This window comes from Homalodisca vitripennis, chromosome 1, assembly GCF_021130785.1.
Source record: "Homalodisca vitripennis isolate AUS2020 chromosome 1, UT_GWSS_2.1, whole genome shotgun sequence".
Classification (NCBI taxonomy): Eukaryota; Metazoa; Arthropoda; class Insecta; order Hemiptera; family Cicadellidae; genus Homalodisca; species Homalodisca vitripennis.
In genome coordinates, this window is record NC_060207.1 from 141,229,218 (window position 1) to 141,252,168 (window position 22,951).

Consider the following 22,951-nt stretch of genomic DNA (forward strand, 5'->3'; position numbering starts at 1 on the left):
AGGTTAATTTTCTAAAGAATGGATTATTGTAATAAAACTATTTAAGGTGTTACGTTTTTTTTTGTACAGCCAAATTTCATAATTCAACTTAATCAGCAGCACATTGTTTGTTTCAAGTCATAATCCTTAAATATTCAAGATATCCTAAATTATCTTAGGGCTTCTTTATCTAATGGACTTCTTTCTAATCCACAGTATTTTTATTAATTACACTGAAATTTCATTGGAGAAAATAGTTCAAATCCAATTGTAAAATTTTATTAACTCAACAATGAATCAACCTGTGACCTCTTTTGGGTAAAGAGCTGTAGCTTTCCTTACCTATGTGCTATATGAAAGTCAAAATGTAAAATAAATTTTGTATGTCGACAATCTAGAAACCTGGATGCATACACCATTTCTCCAAATAGTGTTGCTCTAAAAAAATTAGTATTTTCAAACTTTGGAAAATCCTAGCAAGGGATGCGATTTTAAAAAAAATATTGTAAAACAAAAAGGTCTTTTACCTCTAGAATACGGCTAGAAATTTGCCACAGTGTTAACATAAAATCTTTATACTACTTATTATACCCTCTTCATAATTACTTAATTTTTCAATGAACAGTTTTGAGCTCCACTCTAGCTGTAATTAACTAGTTAAATATTTATTAGTAAATCTGTTATTTCTCAGAATGTAATGAGTAACGATTCTTATTAGAATTAGTCGTTATGTAAAAAAAACAAGAGGTTCTGACACATTTTTAGTAACGTGTGGTTTGATTTATAGTCATGTATGGAAAGAGTATATGACACATGAACACATTGCTGCTGGAGCCTTCACTGTACGTGTAGTGGGATAATAAGGAGAGGTAAATTATTTCAAGTTGAAATTTGTTGCTTTTCTTGAAAGATTTAGGCAAATTCCTTTTCTGACATGATGCATAAATATACAAGGCACTGAAAAATGTGGACCAAAATCTCAAGAAATAGTGAATCGATCTAATTGGCCAGAAAATACCAAACAAAATAGCACCTTCTATCATTGTATGTCCTTGATAAGTGGTATGAGCTATACTATGTTGCAATGGTTAATGTGAACTAATGAACATATTTACTTTCCTTAATTGTATAGAAGTAATGGTTATCTCCGGGAATACCACCGAATCAGGTTCTAGCTATAATATTCCTATACTTAACACATGTAAAATATGTCAACCAAACTGGCAATAAACAATATAGATTTGAATTTATTTCAAAATATTTCTGTAATATTGATAAAAATGTTTATATAATACAACGGAATAGTTCTAATTGAATAATGAAATATATGAGCCTAAATTACTACTACCTTAATCATGATCACACGTGCGAGACTATTTGTTTCACCAAATCAGCAGCACTACTTTACTGGACTTATCAGTCTCAGTACGTTATTAGGGTTGGATGGAAATAAAAAATGCAAATGTATCACTCTTAAACCAATATAATTGTGGTTTTCTTATAACTTTTACTTCAAAAATCAAGAATTTTTTAGCATACAATATATAATATAATATATATCTAAAATACAAATGTGTCATACATAGTCTACACATAGATTACATAACTAAAAGTAGATAAAACAATATTGAGAACAATAAAATGATACGTAATAAAACTCAGAAACATTATATAGACTTACAATGTTACTTTTCTTATACTACTTATATACATACCACTTTGATATTCATGGCATGAAAACATGTTTTTGACACAAACATGACACTTCCCTGTGGTAGTTAAAATACTTATGATACTGATTGCTGCATTTAATTAACATACTTATTTTTGTTCCTAGTATTGAGTGCTCATTTAAATAAACACAAAAAAGAGTGATCTAGATAGCAGTCTCTGTCCCAGTTTTTTTTGTGAATAAGGCAATTAAAAACAACAATGGTTTGCAATAAATTGTACAAAATACTCTTAATACATTCCAAATGGTTCTTTTTTGGTAAGATAAAAGGTTTATGTGCAGAATGACCATTTTCTTAAACAATGGTTCTGTAACTTAAATGGCAATAAACAACAGCTTAATAAACAAACAGTCGTTAAAACATTTACACTGGCCAAATGACAGACTTCAATTTATTACACACTTTAACACTTAATTACACACATAATTTATATAACAACACAAATTTAAAATTTAAACCACAGGTTATTTTTACTCTGAAATTATACCTAACATCTTAGGTTTCTGGTTCATTCCAGGTCAAAAAAGAAACGGTTAACACAAATTTTTAAATATTTTGACCCTCATCTTGAAACTGTTTACTGTATAAGGCTGGCTAATGAAATTATTCAAAGCATGTTAGTGTTTATTCTGTACCAAATTTGGTTTGAATCAGGCAGTTATTATGTTCCCAAGCCTTCATTTATGTTATGTAAGCTTATGCAATACAATTTTTTGGATTAATTTGTTTTGGGATATGGGCAATAATGCACAAAGATTGTACATGACATCTTTTATCTTTTGCCTTAAAATTACATATAAAGTGTTAATTGACTGATCTTATTGAAAATGTTAAACATTCAGCTGCTAACTTCAATAGTTTGTACAGTTATTTAGTTCATGACATTATTTCGAGTGATATGTACCAAAGTACTCCCTTAGTTTTTTGAAGTCTGCAGTCTCCTGTTCTCTCTCAATACACATGGGATTTGAGTTGTGAAATATTTTAATGCTATTACACTGTAGTAATCATTAATTACGGTTGTCTTCCACACTAAAACTGGAACTTGAAATAAAGACTATCATTAAGATTGCAGGATCGTTACTGTATGGAGATGGGACTGAGAGAGAGAGAGAGAGAGAGTGGTGGGGAAGGATTATACACTCTATTATCTGTTAACATCACAAAGTTTCTTGGATTCATGGAAATAAAAGCTAAAGTCTGCTTTAACAACCTGTTACCAAATTGACTTGACATACCTCAGTACATGTGTTAAACTGAATATAAATGAAAAGTGTGTAATGAGGGTTTAATAAAGTATAACCTCTTTACCAGAAACAACTATCTAGTAATCTCTTCTTGTTACTAATAACATTAAGGTAATATGTAGTTACTAGTAACTACATTCTAGTAATATGTTTTTGTTACTAGCAATAAAAATCTATTGTTACTAACACCAATGATGATCTACTAATTTCATGTCACAAGTAATAAAACGCTAGATAGTATGTTGTTTTTAAACACAAGAGCTAACATATTTTGGATTTTTAGATTGTAGCTACTAAAATAAGTAATTTAGTAATCTGGTTGTGTTACTAATATTAAACAGACGTGTCTGATTAAAGCTTTCCACTTCACTTGTGAAAGATTGCACTTTTGGTTTATTTAGTGAAAAAATCTCTCAAAAAACTTTGAAACGTGCATCATACACCTTTAGTTCTAATCATTATTTCCTGTAAGGATAAGAGAAAACATTACAAATCAATATTTTCTATAAAATTGAATAGGTTTTCCCTATTTTTAAAGCGATTACTTTACTAGAATAAGTATCTAACGTACTGAACAGTGTTTTCTCTTAGCTCTAGCTTTTCGAAAAAGAAAATTTATACTTTATTTAAACATCCAACTATTGGAAACACTTTTTGAAGGTTGTTAAACACGTACGTGATTGATAAATAATTTCTTTATTAGTTGTCATAAAAATCGCTAGATTTAATTCATTGTAGTAGAAGTTTTTACAATACAGTAATTTAATTTAATTTTCCATGGTGCGAGCAACAAACTACAAGGGTTTTCTAAGAGCATGCTGGCAGGATAAACTAATCTGTACCAAAGTTATAGAAGTAAGGGAAACAGAATTTGAATATAACGTGGATTCTGAATAAATCTGTATCCACGTAAAACCCAGGTCACGCCATCTTCCTATAAATAGGTGAGGAAGAGAACTGGTTCTAACTCTCATGCTACAATGGGCTTGTAATACTCGCCGTGAATAACTCGAATCCAGGAATTTTGTCGCTACTAATTTCCTTCAGAATAAATACGACACGTCCCAAGCGACGACGGCCGCGACCCCAGATCTTGACCTTGGCAACACTGCCATCTATCGGGGAAACCCGCAACTAAGTGGTGGGTCGGTGGCTGTGGCGAGGTAATTGTTGACAATTCTGGAGGCAGTTGCGGTGGTTGAGTTTAGGAAGACAGCCACTTCTCAAAATGCTCAGTTGTTGTTTGTGGCTGTGTGTTTATTTCATCCCACCGGTATTTTCCTATTTCTCCGACCAAGCGCTTTATCAAGGTAAGTTGAAAAAATATTATCCAGTTCCAGTAGTTTGTAAAAAGCAAAGGATTTTATATACATTATCGAGTTTTTATATTTAAGAAGCTTATGACATAAATCTGTAACAAACGCGCAATGTTAGAATTGACAATAAATCTGAATTTAAAAAATGCACTTTGTTTGCAAATAATTTTATACGAGTATAATATTTTTAGACACCTAAACTAATAAAACATATTTGAGTATTCAATATTGTAACTAATTTTAAAATATACCCTGATAATATTTTCAGTGTTAGTAAATTATCAATCTATAGGTATTAGACTTAAACTATAATTAAACACATTTTTTATAACTCTTTTGTATAGTTATAGATGCTTAACAGACAATTTGAATTTAGTCTTCGATGTTTTCGGCTAAGATTCGTTAGCTATTATACAAAATTGAATTTTGACATTAAATATACGTTTCTGTAAAAGAAACTGAATAAGAGTCTCGCATCTAACACTTTCATCCAACCTAACGTCCTACATTCGTAAACCTGCGAAAAGTCAGATATAGATGGCACCCATAAGTAGCCTACGAAGAATCAGACGTATGCCAAAAACAAATAGTTTGTACGGCATTAACATTATATAGCAACTGCATATTTTATATTTCGCTATTACAAAAGATGGGAAACCCTATAATTGTGCGTGCAATCGTGGCATTAATTGCGTTTCATGAAAAAAAAAAAAAACGCATAACGTCACAGTCTGCGGTATTCTAATGAAGTTATGAAATTATCACTTCGTCCTTGGTTTTGAGGATTAGTGGTTATTGTGTTACAAGTACCTTTGTTAAAACTTTGTTCCAATTAATTAATTGTTCGAATCAAAAGTAACTGAACGTTTGTGAAAAACGTTTGATCATGTCGCGCTTAACTTCTATTTACAACATAAACGTTAGAATAAACACTGTTATAGTCCATTAACTATTAGTATACTAATTTTTACAAAATACGTTGTAGTAAATGCTGATGAAGAGTCAAAAGTTTGGTCAGGCAAATTGGGTTTAGGATTTTTAACAATGAAGATAGCTAATTGGTTCAACTGGGACAAGAAAATAACTATGAAATGAGTGCTGATAAGACTTATTTAGCTCTATTATTTATCAAAAAGAGGGCAGAGTTCTTATTCCTTATCAGTGACCGCTTCTGATTTAAAATTAGCCCATATTTCAGAGCCTATCAAATGTGCCCTCGATATCACAGGTTTAATTCTTAGTATAGGAACAAATGAAAGATTAAGATTCAACCGAATTGGCCCTTGATCGTGATTTGTTACATCCGGGTTACATTCTACTGTTGTTGTACCAAGTTATGGGTTTCACGAAGTATGTTGAAATAGCAGTGCTATGTATAGGTCGGAATAGTAATTGTTAATCTTGGAGGAAAAAGCTGAAGTTTACGACTGGGAAATATTATATAAATTCTACTATACTGTTTACTATTTATACTGATTAAATGTAGTTAGGGTAACTCAAAACAAAACAAGAAAATAAATAACTTTTACGCGTGTATACCCACTCATACGTTTTGTTGTACGGTATTTTCGACATTGATTTCCAACTACCTGTTAGATTTAAATTATAACTATAGTACTAATGGCAAAGTTTTTAAAATTTGGAATTGCTGAACCAATTTATTATATTAATCGGTTAATTATTATTATTGATATTAATTAATTATATAAATAGTATACACAGGTTGGCTTTACCTTAGGTGCTCGTTGAGAAACCATTTTGGACATCTGACAATCCTGTGGCGTTCAGAAATGTCTCAATCTTGTATAGATACTAACAAAATACATGTCCATTTATAGTAGTATTATTTATCACTATATTACAAATTCACAACAACCAACATTTAAAAAGTTTCACTTATACTTTTTGTATTGACTTTTATGGGGTGTCTGAATAAGGTAGCCTTGCTATCGAAAGACTACACTCACTAAAAACGTTTAAAATATTGATCGTTGAGGATTTTTAATATAACGATTACAAGAAACCACAAATTAATATAAGATCCATATTAGTATTATTTTTATAATATTTTTAAACCGCATGTCACAATTGACAAACAGTATCTTACAACGAATTATATCGCAATATATTTTCTCCATTTGTACTCCATTACACAACAACCAAGTACCAGAGAATCAGTATTAGGAAGATAAACACATCAGTTGTCGCCTCCTCCTTCTTCTATATGAGACGCAATACTTAAATTAGGTTCTAAAGAGATTTTACTGGCATCTATAATTAATTTGTGTAAATCATTAAAATCGATCTCATCCTCATCAACAACTGTTTCTGCGTTTTCTAATCTACAATCAACTGTTGGGGCTTCTACAAAATTCGTTGGAGTTTCCATTAAAACAATATCATCATTATCTTCATCTTCACCTTCCATTTCAAACAGCTTCACTTTCCTTCGGTCTTTAGATAAAACAATTGCTACTTTCCGAGTTCCACTAACAGCAAAAATTGAAGCTACCATATCTGGGATTTGACACGTTACTACAGAACCTGTTAATGAATTGCCATCGATTACGTCTAGTGTACTGTCGTAAATGGTTTTGCTTTTCAGTTGAACAATGACAGCATTTCTATCTTCATCCGTTTCTTCTAGAAGAACCGATAATACATCAGGAAGATAAAACTGAACATCCAAACACTTCATTACAACTTCATCTTTATCCTTAAATAACACGGTTTTTACTTTAATGTCAGATTTATTTCCATTAGCTGCGATCTGAATCAACTGCAATCTGTCTGGTGAGTTTGATTCAACAAGACTCAACAGAATCATATTATTGTCAAGTAAACACATAGATAACCTCTTGATCGCAATTTTACCTATTTCAACAATTTTATCCAACTGAAACATGTTTCCTATTGTATATTCCGGAGTTTTGAAAACATTACTGACGACCTCATTCAACCTGCCATGTTGTTGAAGCAGGGGTGTATTTTTACACTTTTTAATAATACAAACGTTATCTTGAAGACGCGGATTCTTTTGCAACAACTGCTGCCATAAATTGTCGTGTTCTATATTGTTAGGAACAGTTAAATCTATGGTCACCAAGGATTGACCTATATGATCCAAATAACCGTGCCGTTTTGTTACTCCATCCTTAGCAGTTCTAATATCAAGCTTATGTAAGTAATCTGCAATTAACTCTAAATCTTCTGTGGTTAAATCTGACATTGTGTGGTCTGTATTACGATCATCTGTCATTCTTAAGATTATAGCATACAGCCACTTAAAAAATGCACCGTACCTCTTCTTACTCTCTTCTATGACGAGTTGAACTTCCATTCCTTTGATGAGGAAAGCTCCAGCTGCACTAAATGCTTCATCTAAAATGTCTTCTTCCAATCCCAAAACTTTGAAACGATCTGTAAGTTTGGCCATTCCTTTCATCTCTGCTAAGTGATATGCAAGATTTTGTCCTGCAGATAAGAGATGATTCAATATTAATTGTATATTAGAATGGATTAGCTTAATAGATTGGCCAAGCGATGTATCTATGCCCTTGTCATGCAAGTCTTCCATTAAAAAACATTCAAGAGATTCTGAAGGCTTGCCAAATAATAACAATTCTAAGAAATCAGCCGACACAGTACCTTCTGGTAGAGATGCTGTATATTTTGAAAGTTTTGATTCAATCTCAAGGATATACATGTTTTCCCATGCTTCAATTATTGAACGCATTGTTTTGGATAAGTAATCTAAAAGAGATATGATATATCCATGCTTTAAAGAAAGGGCATGAAGCTCACCAGACATGGATGATAAAACTCTTGTATCTAGTTTAACTACTTTGTATTCTCTGCCAATGACCAGTTCAAATTCATCAGCAGATTTTTTGTCGGCATTTTCATTTTCATCATCTTTTTCTACTTCAGTATTATCGGTTTTGGAGTCCCCACTATTCGCTTTCACAGTTTCCGCGTAAACTTTTCTTTCATCGACTGCCACTAATAAGAGCAATGATTTCATATCAGGACTTATTTCTGCATTTAAGACAGAGGCATATTTTCCCTTTTCAGTATCAGCCATATACTTGTTTATATTAATCAAACCACAGGAGAACATTCCAAATACACTCAAATGTAAATTGCCATTAAAGGTTCCAATCAATAAAAAATTCAGTTGCATTTGATTCTTAGTTCTTTTAGTATCGTCTATATTCTCTTTGATATTGAATAGCAGTGAGTCCAAAGTTCTTGAAAAGGGAGGAAGTTCTGGCAAGAAATCACTTTCAGTTCTTGAAAAGGGAGGAAGTTTTGGCAAGAAATCACTTTCATCCTGTCTGTGATTGAAGCAACCACTAAAATGTTGGTTTTGAAACTGTTTCCCTTGCAACCAGACTAAGCAAGACACGTCGTCTGATAATATGACTGAATGTAAGATATCCTTGTTCTCAACGTCGATCAGTTTCACCTCTCCTTTCACTTCTTGTCCAACCGCGATCACTTTGGGCACGTATGCCACTGCAATAACACGGCCATCTAGTCTCCAAGCCAGTTTACGTACAACCATATCCGCTGTAGGTGGAGATAGCAGCCATACTCTCTCCCATGTCAGTCGATGCAGGGATACTTCTCCTTTACTGTTGGAAAGAGCTAGAAGATCCATTTTGTTCGACCACACCATCAAATCAACTGTGACGGCCAAATGTCTTTCTTCGAGTTGGCGAATTATGTGTCCTGCCATTCTTACAGATATTTGAAATCTTCAACACCAAAGCTGTTACTGTAACAAATTATCAATAATAATTATATATTAAAAACAATTTTACAATAAAAGTTGTCAAATGAGATGTTTGAACATAATGTACAAAGTATCTAAAAATGTATCTACATTTAAAACTATTATATTTTATGAAAGAAAGATATATTGACTGTTTGAGCTTATTAACTTTTAAAACAACCATCCCGAATAAATCACAAGGATAATATTATCTGTATGATATTTTATAAATCACCTATACCATTTCAGATTAGTACAAATTTACCTCTTGCAGAGTAATTTACCGTACCATATGGGAAAGCCTGATAAATATTTATGGAATGCTGTTCAATGAAGTAGGTTGATGAAAAGAGTTAAGCCTATCGATACATAGATTTTAAATGTGGCTTAATTTGAATAAACCAATGGATTTTTAAATATTGTATTTGTTACACACTTGTGTCAAAACCATTATAAAACCATCATTATTTCACGCATGTAGAATTGACGGTGGTTTATTACCTTTTACATTAATTTAGAAACTATCATAAAATCGCTATCTTACAAATTACTTTCGAAATATTTTAAAAGCGCAATACTAAAACAACTTTTATCATTGCTTTATCATAAAATTTACATGGTCAATCAGTGATCTTTTACTCTCAATTATTAAATCTTCACTACTGCAGTTTCATTGGTTTTAACCCTTATAAAACCAACATCGACATTGCTGGACAGATCAATTACAAAATTCTTAAAAGATCGCCACTTACAAGTTTCTTAATTTGTGATAGAACTGAATTAATTCTATTGGAAAAATATAAACTCTCTGAATTCAAAAGAAAAAGTAAAGTAAAGGATGTCTTATTTTACGATATGGGCTCTTAAGCCCTCTCTAACACTTAACCTGGGAACCAACGGCTTAAAGTTGTATTCCGAACCACTACAAATTGGCGGGCACACGGGCTTCTTGCAAGGACAGGATCGCTCAGTGGTCACTCATCCAAGCAGCAGCCACGCTCGATATTGCTTGATTCGGTTATCTCGGGATAACAGATGTATTAACAACACTGCGCCATTGTCAAAAAGGTAATATGTGGAAAACAAATTTTAATTAATAAAAAAGTTAAAGTTACATTATTTCTTCTAACATGTCGATAAGTATAAAACTAGAAAATCTTTATACTCTCTCCTCGTATTCGGATTCTACGAGTACATTTTGATTTGAATGAGACAGCAAGATCACGGTAAATAAGTTAAGGACTTGATTGGCTTCGACTAGCAGTGACTGGTTGAGGGAATATAGCCCAAGAACTTTCTAATTTAATTTAGGCTCAGAGCATAAACATGCCTCAGGGCCAAGCTCATCTTTTTGGTGTTTACTCGTTTGAGGCTGAAGAATTTAATAAAATCCGTTGTCTCGTGATGGATTGAAACAAATTCATATCGAATACTTATGGCAAATAGGAAATAATTCTTACTATCCACTGCCCGGCTAGCGAGGGAGAATGTGATGTTCACTACTATTTTAATTCAGATCATAATGAAATTCGAGCTTATAGGACGTTATGGAATGATCATTTCCTCAACGCTCAGTAAGTAGGTTCTAAGATATTATGATTAGAGATTTTCAGTTAGAAGTGTTGTTTCCTCACCTTTTGATGAGAAAATAAGATTGCATTCAGTTTATTCTTTCAAAGTTATAAGAACTTTGTATGTATATAATTCTAAGGTGTATAATTTTATTCTCCATGACATTGGACACTTACTTTGAGTAGGCTATAGGAAAACCTAATAGTAGCTTACATTCGGATACAATACAATAATCAATGAATTTCATACTCCATATGAACATGTCTGTATACATTTAGGATACTGTATCACATTAAAAAAAATCTAAGTTAAAGCAGATGTATAAAAATCACTCTGATTTTACACACTACACAAGTTAGTTCTATGATTTATTACTATAAAAATAATCAATACATTTTGGACAACGAGAGTCTATCTGAAAACTAAAAATGTATTCCCAAGCTCTAAGATAATACTTAATTAATAATTTGGTGCCCTATTTGACTATACTAGTTCAATATTTAAAATTACTATGTTTTAAATGTTTATTTTTGATCCAACCTTTTGTCACCATTGCCTAAACCGAAGAGTTAGCTGTCCGTTTATAGGGGTTCTCTTAATCTACGTGAATTTTTCAAAATCACTTCTTTATTGTCTTGTAGATTTGGAAATGCAGACCTATTTCAAAAGTAGAGAAACGAGGGTACTGTATTCAGCGCGCATTGATTTATTTTGATATTCATTTAAAGGGTTAAGTTTTGAGAGCACATTTCACTTATACGCTTTGCTGCCAAATTTCATATTACCTTCCGCTATAGAAGATTTTGTTTACCGCTTTTGAGCTATATTGCAAAATTTGCACTATTGTCGCCGAAATGTTATGTAACTAACTTCCGCCTCCACAAAATATAACATAAAACTATTTGGAAGTTTTTAAAGGAGTTTCCTATAGTTAAAATGCCTTGCAATTGACATTAATTGGCCCGTGCAACGTTAGGACCACCTTAATACTTATATTAGTGTTTTATATCAATTTTAAAATAACTTAATACATTGTCACACGTATTTTAAGTTAATTTTATCTTAATGGATTTTAGACTTTCTCTGTTATGTTTATCTCAAACTGCATCGGCAATCTAATTATAGCACAGCTGAAACTACCAATCTTTCAGTGAGTAATAAGTGATCTCGTCTAGCATAGTATAACCCCAGATACAAGTGACAGCGGGCAAAATGTTATAATTTAAATTAAGAGTTATTCCTTCTAATAATGTGCTTTGAACTGATCGCAACAAACAATGCGGTAATGATAGTTTCAACTTTCACTTTGGTGGACGGGAACGTTAATATTACTCTACTACACCAATACGAAATGAAACTGAACCAATACAATTGTTCTGATTTTTTTGTTTTTTTTTCACAAACATAGTTTGTATACAATTTTTTGATTTTTACTATTCTATCATTAATAAAATATTATGAAACATGCAAAATTAGTTGAAACTGAGCAATGTTGACAATGCTCGATTAACAGTACCAAAAATACTAACATAGTATCCTATATTGTGATTAACTTGTATCATATGCGACAGCAGGAAATCCACGAAACCAGTATATTCAGTGATACATTTGCGAATACAGTACTTTATGGTATCAACGAAATTGCTCCATATTTTCTTACTTTGTAAATAAAGTCCTCTTAGAAATGTATGCTACTACTTTTTAGGTTGAAACCTGCAATATGTGGTAGCCTATAGGAATTTAGAGTTGTAATGATATGGAAGTTTTGACGAGCCGTCGCACACATGAGCATTTACTACTAAAATGTGCCCAAAAACAATAATTTTAAATTTAACCTACAACATAACGTTTGGTATCTTTGGACAGCTGATAAACTAATAATTGCGTACATGTATATAAGTCTGATAGACGCTACACATGGCAGGATTTGCTGACAGTTGCACGTTACGTGTCTACCAGCAAGTAGGTTTTACATCCTTAATGCTCATACTTTCAGATTAATGTTTTCACGCATCAAATGCAGGTCCATTGTTTTCAATTTCGGACTCATATAAAAGTAACGTACTTTACACTCGTCTCTTTGTTTACTTTATATAAGTTACGTATTAGTAATAACAAATACCAAAACGATACAAATTTTACTATTTTAAATTGTTTCCCGGACCTTGCCAGGGCACTATTTACGTCATTATAACATTGAATAAATCTAGAAATATAGTAGCAAATTATATTCTCTGCATGTTTCCACCACTCCTTACAAAACATTTTCGAAGTATTACGTTTAAAAAATCTAATCGAAGTATACAACGTGGTAATTGGTAATGTACCGATAAATTTATTAAGAATGCTGCTAACTTAAAATACTGGAAAGAAACATCAGAAGCCTAAACTTCATGTAAATATATAAATAAGAACAGACAGTATCTCTTACATTATTTTTTTAAGATACTTAAGTTTATTGGCAGCTGCTTAGAATGTAAAGCGAAGTGACCAACCATGAGTTGGATCAAGCAGTTTCAGTGGGTTGCTGTAGCTACTAATTAATATTACAAAAGTGATGAAAAACCAGTAGCTGTTCATGACCACCAAAGGGGAGGATTCATGAATATTTATGACAGATTCTACTTGTCAGATGAACATTTGGGTACTTTGGTACTATCCGGAGGCTACTATTTTTGGAAGATTTTTTCATACAGGTGATTTAAAAAACAATATTTTTAGAAATAACAAGCTTTATTTGACTTACTGCGAAAATTAAATCATACTGACGTAAGGACGGTTCTTGTTTCCTGCCTCCCAAAAGGAACTGATGTCGGCGAGGTCACTCTGTCCCTAACTACTATTTGTTATTAGGCTATGTAAATAGGTAAATCCAACGCAAATATTATAAAGATAGAACGTTAGATGTAGGTACTAATATCTAAGTTTCACAAATACTTTATAAGAAATCCAACATAACATATGAGCAATTTCTCTTTACTAAACTGAAATCATCAGAAGGGGAACCTTTTAATAAGGATTCTTTAAACAAAGGTGTTACTACAGGCTAACATGTTCATACGGGACAATAAAGGACAATTTGACTCGCGATAGATTAGTGTATGGGACAACGACGGACAGGTTCGTCTTCTACTTTTTACTGATGTAGACTTGACGCTCGAGTAAACTGTTGGAGACGTGGGTAGCGTCATGCCAAGATGGCCTGCCCGACCTTCCAGAAAAAGTATTCACCCTGCGGTAAGTCGGACACTTCTCATCAGGTGATCGATCAAAGACCTGGAGTCAGAGATGAGTTAAGGTCGTTCCTACTGACGAAAATCCCGAAGTTAAACTGATTGGCCCAGTTAGGTTGACGTTTTCACTAATACATCTCGACCGTTACTGTTCTGTTTCTAAAATGGATAAAACAGCATTTACCCACATTCATCCTACGAGATGTTATATATAGAAGAAAACCTAGAAACTGGCAAAAACCACAATCAAATTGAACTGGAACTACGTTCTTACATAATATCTACACCTGATGGGGGTAATATACAGAAGGAATTCATAGTTTCTCACGTAGTTAAACGGCCATGACTATATACCAACGTCAGTAACAGTTGGCCAATCCAAAATAAAAGGTCGAGACGTTGTTACCTTACGAAGATCGAATCGTACGTCCTAGGTAACTGATAGACTTAAGGTCTCATAATTCTTTTTACTAAACGAAACACGTCACGTGAACAACATAATTGATGGTTATAAGAAATCCAATATATTGTAATATTACACATGGCTGTTATAATTATTGCAATGTTTATAAAGTTATGTTATAACCATCAACGTATGAACACATCGATGGTTCTAACCTATGTCCGATCGGTACTTTTCCGACCTCGGATTACGTGCCAGCTCGCCCAACGCGATTTGAAGTAAAAAATAGCGATCGGATATGCCCAAAACAATTCAGGGGCTTCGATAACCACACAATATGGCGACAAAAGAAAAACATCCTCCTAGATAGTTAAATAATTTTTCAAAATTGAAATATATTACATAGTGAAGAGTTTGAAATAATATTTACGACAATCGTAGCTATAAAAACGAACTAAAAATAATAATTAAAAAAAATCGAATGAAGCTACCAATGCAATCTTCTGTTTATACTATTTGTTATTTCCTGGTATAAGTAGTTAAGTACTTACATATTATAGATAGAGGAAAGTTAAATTTTACTTTTACGAGCACTGAAGTGATATGTGTTTGAATTCAGGTAGCATTTCCAGAGATGCGCCAGAAATGAGGGGTAGCGACGAAGGCCGCATTGTTGGCCACGAAAGTTTACGGTCGGTACTTCCCGACTTCAGATCACGTTGGACGATCTGGCACAAGAAAGTATCGATTAGAAATGCCCCTAGCCATCAATGCAGGCTTCTGTGGCCAGCGCTTCTAGCTGAAATAAAGAAACAAGTTAAAAAAAAAAAAAAAAAACAAAAAAACAATTACAAATCGATATATTTATTCCGTAATTTTACTTTATTCAGCATTTTCGACACCTGTAACTGTCTCAAATGTTATTAGAAACGTTCAGTTTTAATCACGATTGCCTCCGGCCATTAGTGTTAATGTTTGGGTTTTATTAACCTTTGATTTAATTTCTCAATGCCATATCTACAGCAGACGAGAGTATGTATTATAATTTACAATTAAACTATATCTTGCACTGGTTTTTTTTTCTTACAATATAGAGTAGATAAGTGTTTCTAATGGTATGTAATAATCAAAATAAAGATTAACTTGGTAATTGTAAACTTAATTGTCGGAGTGGAAAAAAACGAGTTTCGCGTTATTACCCTATTGCTTTCGTCCTCCCGAGCAAAACAATATAAGGTATCATGGAGTGATAATGACAAATAACAAAGTTACATAACATTAAAGGTGGAACTATTTTTCTCGAGCGGAGTAATACTTTATTGTTCTACGGGCGTCACGTGGTCTTGTTATGATTGTGGTCAACCTCGTATTGGTTACTGCTGATGACATCTTTATGTTATCTTTGGATACGTAAAATAACAATAATGCTGAAATCAGGGGAAATTGTACTAAAATAAAAGATTTTGATGATTTAGACCTTCTGAGAATAAAAGTTCATATCAGCCTGACACGTGCATTCAGTGCTGCCGTAGCCCGCGCTGATGACAACATACGAAAAACATCCCTCGAGATAGTACTTATCACTAAAAGATCAAATTCTAGATGTTCTGATCACGAATGTCTCCCGCCATAATTGATAGGTAGTAAACACAACTTGATGAAACAAACAAATGTTGTAAATTAACCTAAAAGTCATATATAACAAGAATCAAAATACACAAAATAATATAACAACACATTAAAATTTATATTTCAATTATTAAAAAACATAGTTATTTGAGATTGCAACTTTGGTATTTATTTACATTAGCGTGACCATGGAAAATGGACTTTTTTCATGGGTTGGGCATTTGTAGCCAAGTATTATTATCACAGGTGCATATGAACTGGGGGAAAGTATATTATTGTATTATATTTATGCCTTTCGGACATTATTGCGTTAAGGAGCAGGGGCATCACGTGATCTGGGATTAGACTTTTGCAAGCTCGAGTTAATTTTTTTTCTAAAAGAGCAAGCAGTGCTCAGCACTGCGCAGCGGGCAGGCATCGTTGACAGGATTAACGTATTAGTCAGACTTGTCTTTACGAATTGCTTCCACGTGAGATACCGAACATCCAACACAAAGGTGTGCCATTACCACTACTGAACTAGGAGGTTAAGAATAGACGTGGAGGAACAACGGTAGTTCAAAATGGCGTCCCTTCTTTATTTGAGAAGGCGCGGAGTAATACCAAACTGTCAAATATGGATAGTGTTGCTAGAGGTACGATAATTTCATTGATTTTATGCACCGGTAATATACACGATGGGTAGTTATTATCGTACAATGAAAGATTTTTGACAAATTAATACAAGTAACAAACCAAAAGTTAATTATAACATAATTTATTATACGAACATAACATACATTTTCATTAAATTTGTTTGGTACGATTATTTTATATGAAAGTACGATAATTTCTCGGTGTTGGTATGATAATAGGTTTTTAAAATCTGGCTATACTGAGTTTGAGCAGACGCGGGAGTTATAGGAAACTGTTAAAAACGGAGTTTTCAGAGGATTAAAAAAATCGTAGCTCCTTTGATTTTCGTTGCCGACGAATTTTTTCTTCAATATTGTTTTCAGAAAAAAAATTAACATACCTTTCCATGGTCACGTTAATGTAAATTGATACCGCAACTTTGAACCATATATATTTTTGTTAAGAAGGACGAGCACAATTGTTACTAACATCGAAATTGTTATTGGTTACTCCAGCCATTAACCTCACTGAATCCATTACCTTTTCTGGTTGAAGTCTGCTATGGTATTGGCTTTTATTTGATCACAATACAATGTGAAAATATTGCTCCGCGCGTGAAAAGTAGTTCCATTTTTTATGTTCTACAACTTCGTTATTTCTCATTTCCGCCCCATGAAACCTTACATTGTTTTGTTCAGTAGGACGAATCCAATAATTTAATAACGCAAAACTCGTATTTTGCCGGTGCGGCCGTTACTTTCACAATTACTCATTCCCTGAATAAACAAGAACACATCAATTTATACCTTATTCTACAGAACAACTAGCCTATTCATACAGTTACAGTATGTTTTGTTAATGATATTTTATAAATTTAACACAAACCAGTTTATAACAATTTTTATTAGATACTCCAACTCGAGATACTTCATTATATTAGGGCCTGAAACCTAAATAGAATATAATTGGTATTACATATTGTTTTAGGTTTTAAGGCTAGAAGTTATTATGGAATTGACATTCCTATAACTAAGTTACTAACTAGATTTACCTATAGTAAAACCCTTCTCGTAGATAGAGTTGATTGATCTTGGCGAAGAGTATAATTAATTACTGGTAATGAACTATTACAAGAGAGCACTATCCTCGTTATCAACACTCTCTTGTGCAATTTTGCTCTTTACAATAAGTTCACTGAATTTGCAGTCAGTATCAGAATTGTGTAGCTCAATATAATACTGTTAATACATTTCGTATATGAATAAGTAACTAAGTGACTGACATAACCTTTTCTCTTTTCTACAACAGAACTAAAGTCACGTTGTTTTAACAGTAATGTGTAGTGAATAGTGGTGGTAAAAATAGAGGCGTGACAAGCGTACCTAGTTTACTTCATTGCTGATAGATAGAGCGCAACAACAGCACAGAGTAACTGAAATGAAACAAAAATTATATACGTTTATATATTAGAAACAACTCAAATATAATTATTTCCTATTTCGCAAGCAAAATGGAGAGAAATCTATAAATAGTTTTAAAACACCTTTTTAAAAACTGGATCCCGGGACAATTTTTCGGGACGGTAAAAACCGGGATAATCTCAATTTTCGGGAAGTTATGTCATCCTATTATAACTAACTACAGATCAAACTAAAGTTTGAACTATAAATTAAAATCCCCCACTTAATAAGAACTTTCATACATATTTAATCAATATTCATTCTCGTTTTGTTGACATCGTCAATTCCCATTACCACCAGTATCATCCAGAACAAAACCTGACCCTTTCAAACTAACTTTAATGTTACTCCTCATATAGCCTACCCACCAAATTTCATTTATAGTTAGAGCTAGTTGAAAATATATAAATTCACTGAAACACAGTATTTTTTTTATATCTTTATCACAAAAAGAGTTTGAAGTGAGTGTTCTCAGTAAGGATTGCTGAACGTTCAAAAGAGACTTCCATATGCCTATCACAGCCTCCACTAGCTAATTAGATTAACCTATAACATTCTTACTCTGATACATTAACTGGTACTTCGGTATTGCAGTATAATAATTATTATTATTAGAGTAGGCCTACATCCTAAATTATTGTTACTATCCTGGCGGAATTATTTCGTATAGAACCAGTTTATTAGCATTCCGCAAGAGAACAGGAATAATATTGGGGACAGTAAATACGCTAGTTAGTAATGATATGAATTAATTTCATGTACAATATTATATTGGGACAAATATCTTTATTTTAATTCTTATCGGTCGTCGGCTGTATTATAATTAATTATGTTTTAATGTCGATGCCATGTAGTAGGCCCAGAATTAGTTGTTTTAATGTGTTTGTAAGCACAGGCATCCAAAGAAAGGTCAGAGCTATTAGGGTATCTCGAGTGTGCCGTCACCAATGTAAAACCGGGACAGAATAAAGGAACAGTTCAGAGAACACGCTTGTACTTATTTATGTCAACTTGCCGTATGCCATGGCGTAGTACAAAAATGGAAAGTTGAAAAGGCAAATGTTATTTTGTGCATGGCATTTGAATGTGACTACTTGTAACAACCAACTTGCACTAGTCAATGCAAAATGAGAACTGGAAATGAAGGAAACAGGCGTAGTGGCAAGTCTAATGTACGAACCGTGTTGTACAGAAAGTAAGTACAGTTTAAGAAAAATACAAGTAAAACAAGTCTTTACAACACAATTTTATTTCTACAAGAAATCCCAAACCTTTAACTTTTTTTCGACAAAGTTTCCATTGATGTTCAAACACTTGTCGTAGCGGGTAATCAATTTTCCTATACCCTCTTCGTAGAAGGTTCTCGACACGAATGTAGCCACGAGTCCACGTTTTCACTTCATCGTCGATTTCAAAGCGTTGGCCGCCTAGCTCGCGCTTCATGTGCGGGGAAAAGTGGTAGTCAGACGGTGCCAAGTCCAGGCTGTGAGGCGGGTGATCGAACTGCTCCCAACTAAATTGTCGAACTAATGTTTGAGTGTCACCAGCGGTATGGGGCCGAGCATTGTCATGGAACAACACAGTTCCGTTACTAAGCATTAAGCATTCCTCTCAGTTTGTTTTGAATTGCCCACCTTTTTTTTTTTTTTTTTTTTTTTTTTTTTTTTTTTTTTTTTTTTTTTTTTTTTGCTTTGGGATATTGGGGTGGATTCATAGATCCTCACACGTCAACCTGAGCTTATTGTGTGCCCCTTTGATGTTAGAGGGGTAAGCCTATCTTTGTGCCCTTAATTAGGCTAAGAAGCTTTTCCCCGATACTAGCATCTGGTTCGTCGCCTGGTTGTTTATCAACGAAAAGAGCCCTTCTCCTTGCTCCCAGTCTCTCACAGTCCAGTATTATGTGTTTTTCAGTCTCTTCAGACTTATTGCAGAGTCTACACTCCGAGTCCTCATTTCGTAAACCTAGAGTGTTTAGGTGTTTCCTGAAGTGGCCGTGTCCAGTGATCAAGGCAATCACTTGCTTAACCCGATCCCTGCCCAGCCCCATCAGCCATCTGGTGAAGCCGGAGCTAGAATCGGCAAGCAGTCTTTTGCCGAGTGCTTGTTCTTGGTGACTCTGCCACCGCAAGCGGTGTGTCTTCCTGGACCATTTGTTTATATTTTGGTAAGCGGCTGACTTGCTTATACCACAACTCGGTTCTGGACCGGTGTATGGCATGCTTGCTCCGCTTTTGGCAAGCCTGTCGGCGCATTCGTTGCCACCTATGCCTGTGTGGCCCGGTACCCAACCAAGACGCACACAGTTGCGTGATCCAAGCTTGCAGAGAGTGTTAAAGCACTCCCACACAAGCCTGGATCCAATGCTGTTGGAGTCAAGAGCTTTAAGAGCTGCCTGACTGTCTGACATTATATAGATGTTCATTCCCTGGTACCCTCTGGTGAGGCCTAGGTTGGCACAGGCTAGGATACCATAGATTTCGGCTTGAAATATGGAGCAGTTCCGACCCAAACTGCCGCAAAGGGCAGTTCTAGGGGATTGACGAAACACTCCATATCCAGTTCTACCCTTAATAAGCGAGCCATCCGTGTACCAGACAAAGCTCTTTCTTATTGTTGGGATGTTATCTTGCGATTTCCACTCATCTCTGGAGTAGAAGTCAACAGAGAATGGCTTATTGAATACGAACTCCGTTCTCATTATGTCGGAGACCATTTCGAGAATAGCGCTTGGGTTTACAGCTTCAGTGATGGCGCCATGGCTCGTGTTAGACGCGCCATTCCTCCACAAGCCAGCTACCATCAGCCGATAAGCTGACTTACGCGCTTGCCCACCTTAGTTTTCTTAAGGTTTCGCAATATATTGCCGCTTTCACCTCTTGGGAGAAAATCAATCAGCAAAACACCTTTCCGATTCCAAAAGACAGTGTACATGATTTTTAGTGCAGAAATTGTCGTCTTGAATTTTTGTTTCTTCGGGGATTGCGTCTGTCGCTACTACAGTGACTGCTGTTTGGATTTCTGTATGACATGACGGACCCAAGTTTCATCACCTGTCACAATTTTGTTTAAAAAATCCTCACCATTATCACTGTATTGTGTGAGAAAAGTCAAAGCACTTTCGAGTCTCTCGGTTTTGTGCACGTCAGTGAGCATTTTTGGAACCCATCGGGAACACAGCTTGCGATAACCTAAGTAATCCGAAACAATTTCGTACAAAAGAGTCCGTAAAGTCGTCAGATAGCGTTGTCATAGTGAATCGTCTGATTTCTTGTATCTTTCGTCAATTGCCCTTACCAGATTATCGGTGACGAGAGAAGGCCGACCGCTCCGATTCTCATCATGCACATTTGCTCGACCACCATTGAACATTCTAACCCACTTTCTCACCATTCCTTCGCTCATTCACGTCTTCCCCATAAACATCTCGAAGTTGACGATAAATTTCAGCCGGTATCACATTCCTTGCGTTAAAAAATCTTATTACAGAACGAATTTCACAATCGGCGGGATCACTAATTGCCTTAAACATTTTAAACGTTCAGAGAAAACTGAAAACACAACGTAGAACAACTAAATGGTGTGAGTCGATAGTAAGTGAACAAGGACGATTAGTGCGCATGCGCGGAACACCATAGCGCTACGGCGGCAGTAGAATGAAACGGTACTTACTTTCTGAACACGCCTCGTACAAACCGCTGCCACCATTGTTGTACTGTACATTGAATTCAGTAATTTTACTATATACCAGTTTATTTAAAGTAAATATTATATTAGAGATAAAGGACAGAACGCTTTAAGTACGTTGATTAAGAATCAAAGATTTAATGTTGATCCAAGCTTTAAAATTGTATAGAGCGGCTGATACCGCCTACAGTTACAGAATATGTGTTTGACAAATTCAGGTGGTGACATACACACTATTGATATTTCTAGTTCTGGTTTATAAAATCACATGATCGGCAAGACAACAACAGCAACACGATACCATCAGGTATAATTCGGCATCATGGGAGAAATAAATTACGAGAAGATTGTACTGTACAAGGTTATAATTAACAGTTTTTCAATCAGAATCATTTAACCACTTTCGTAGTTTAATTCCAAAAGTTTGTAACAATCTGTATATAAAATATATAATATTAAAAATGCCATATAATATTTACCATCCGCCCTTCCTAAAATATTTTCGCACACCTACCCATACTGATATCCCGTATATGGCAATGTTTAGCTATCTTTAAATTTGTTTCAATCACTTTAAAGCTTACATCAATCCTTGAGTACAAATATGGGAATCGGGGAAGTCCCATCTTCGCACATCAAATATGTAAATATATCAATGTTATTATGATGTTTAAATATTGATTAAACCATTAATTGTTTGCCGATTTCCTCGCCGTCTTTGAACTAACTAATAAGAAAATCTTTTACTTTTTAAATTTTAATTTTCCCTCACATAAAAAATGGATTTGTTTATCATTTTATGCAATTCTGTCTGTTCTACGAAAACTTATAGAATGTTGAAATATATTAATTATGACATGTTTCTATTTTAAGGGGGAAATACAGACTAAATAGCTATTTGTACCCATTTAGTGTAGATTATTCAAACCATTCGGGACTATTTTGGGTTAGACTGAACTCATGCTAACTGGTACAGTAAGGCGTCTACTTAGTCATCGTGTTAATGCTTTAGCTTTCCTATTAAAATGTAAAGTATAGGCCTGCACAAATTAAATTTTAGCGATCTATGATATCAGGAATTTCAATGGAAATTATAATCTTCTTTTATAACTATAAATGAGATATTTTGTGACATTCCTCAAAATCCAAAAGTATAAATTAAAAACAAATACCTATTTCGGATCGACAGTGAATTTAAGTACCATCCAAACCACGCGTTTCCTAAGAGGCGGCAGGAGCGCAAGACAACGTAACCGCATTTTCATGTGGTTGTTATTGTTCCACAATTAACTTGTTCCTGTGT

General features: G+C 34.1%; 2 protein-coding genes across 2 annotated transcripts in view; one reads left to right on the forward strand and one right to left on the reverse strand.

Moving 5' to 3' along the window:
• Window positions 1–1,444: 1,444 nt before the first annotated feature.
• Window positions 1,445–17,830, reverse strand: LOC124372464 (anaphase-promoting complex subunit 4-like). The gene is made up of 2 exons (XM_046830870.1): window positions 17,556–17,830; window positions 1,445–9,055 (listed from the first exon to the last, which is right to left on the reverse strand). The coding sequence occupies exon 2, from the start codon at window positions 9,014–9,016 to the stop codon at window positions 6,473–6,475; it is 2,544 nt and encodes an 847-aa protein (XP_046686826.1). The 5' UTR covers window positions 9,017–9,055; window positions 17,556–17,830; the 3' UTR covers window positions 1,445–6,472.
• Window positions 4,104–22,951, forward strand: part of LOC124372474 (proclotting enzyme-like) — a 60,992-nt gene continuing 42,144 nt past the window's right edge. The window contains exon 1 of the mRNA XM_046830880.1: window positions 4,104–4,269. Coding sequence (XP_046686836.1) covers window positions 4,188–4,269 — 82 coding nt within the window. The 5' untranslated portion in view covers window positions 4,104–4,187. The remainder of the gene's footprint in view (window positions 4,270–22,951) is intronic.

Excerpts from the sequence above, each read along its gene's own strand:
- LOC124372464 (XM_046830870.1), bottom strand. The coding sequence starts at position 9,016 with ATGGCAGGACACATAATTCGCCAACTCGAAGAAAGACATTTGGCCGTC.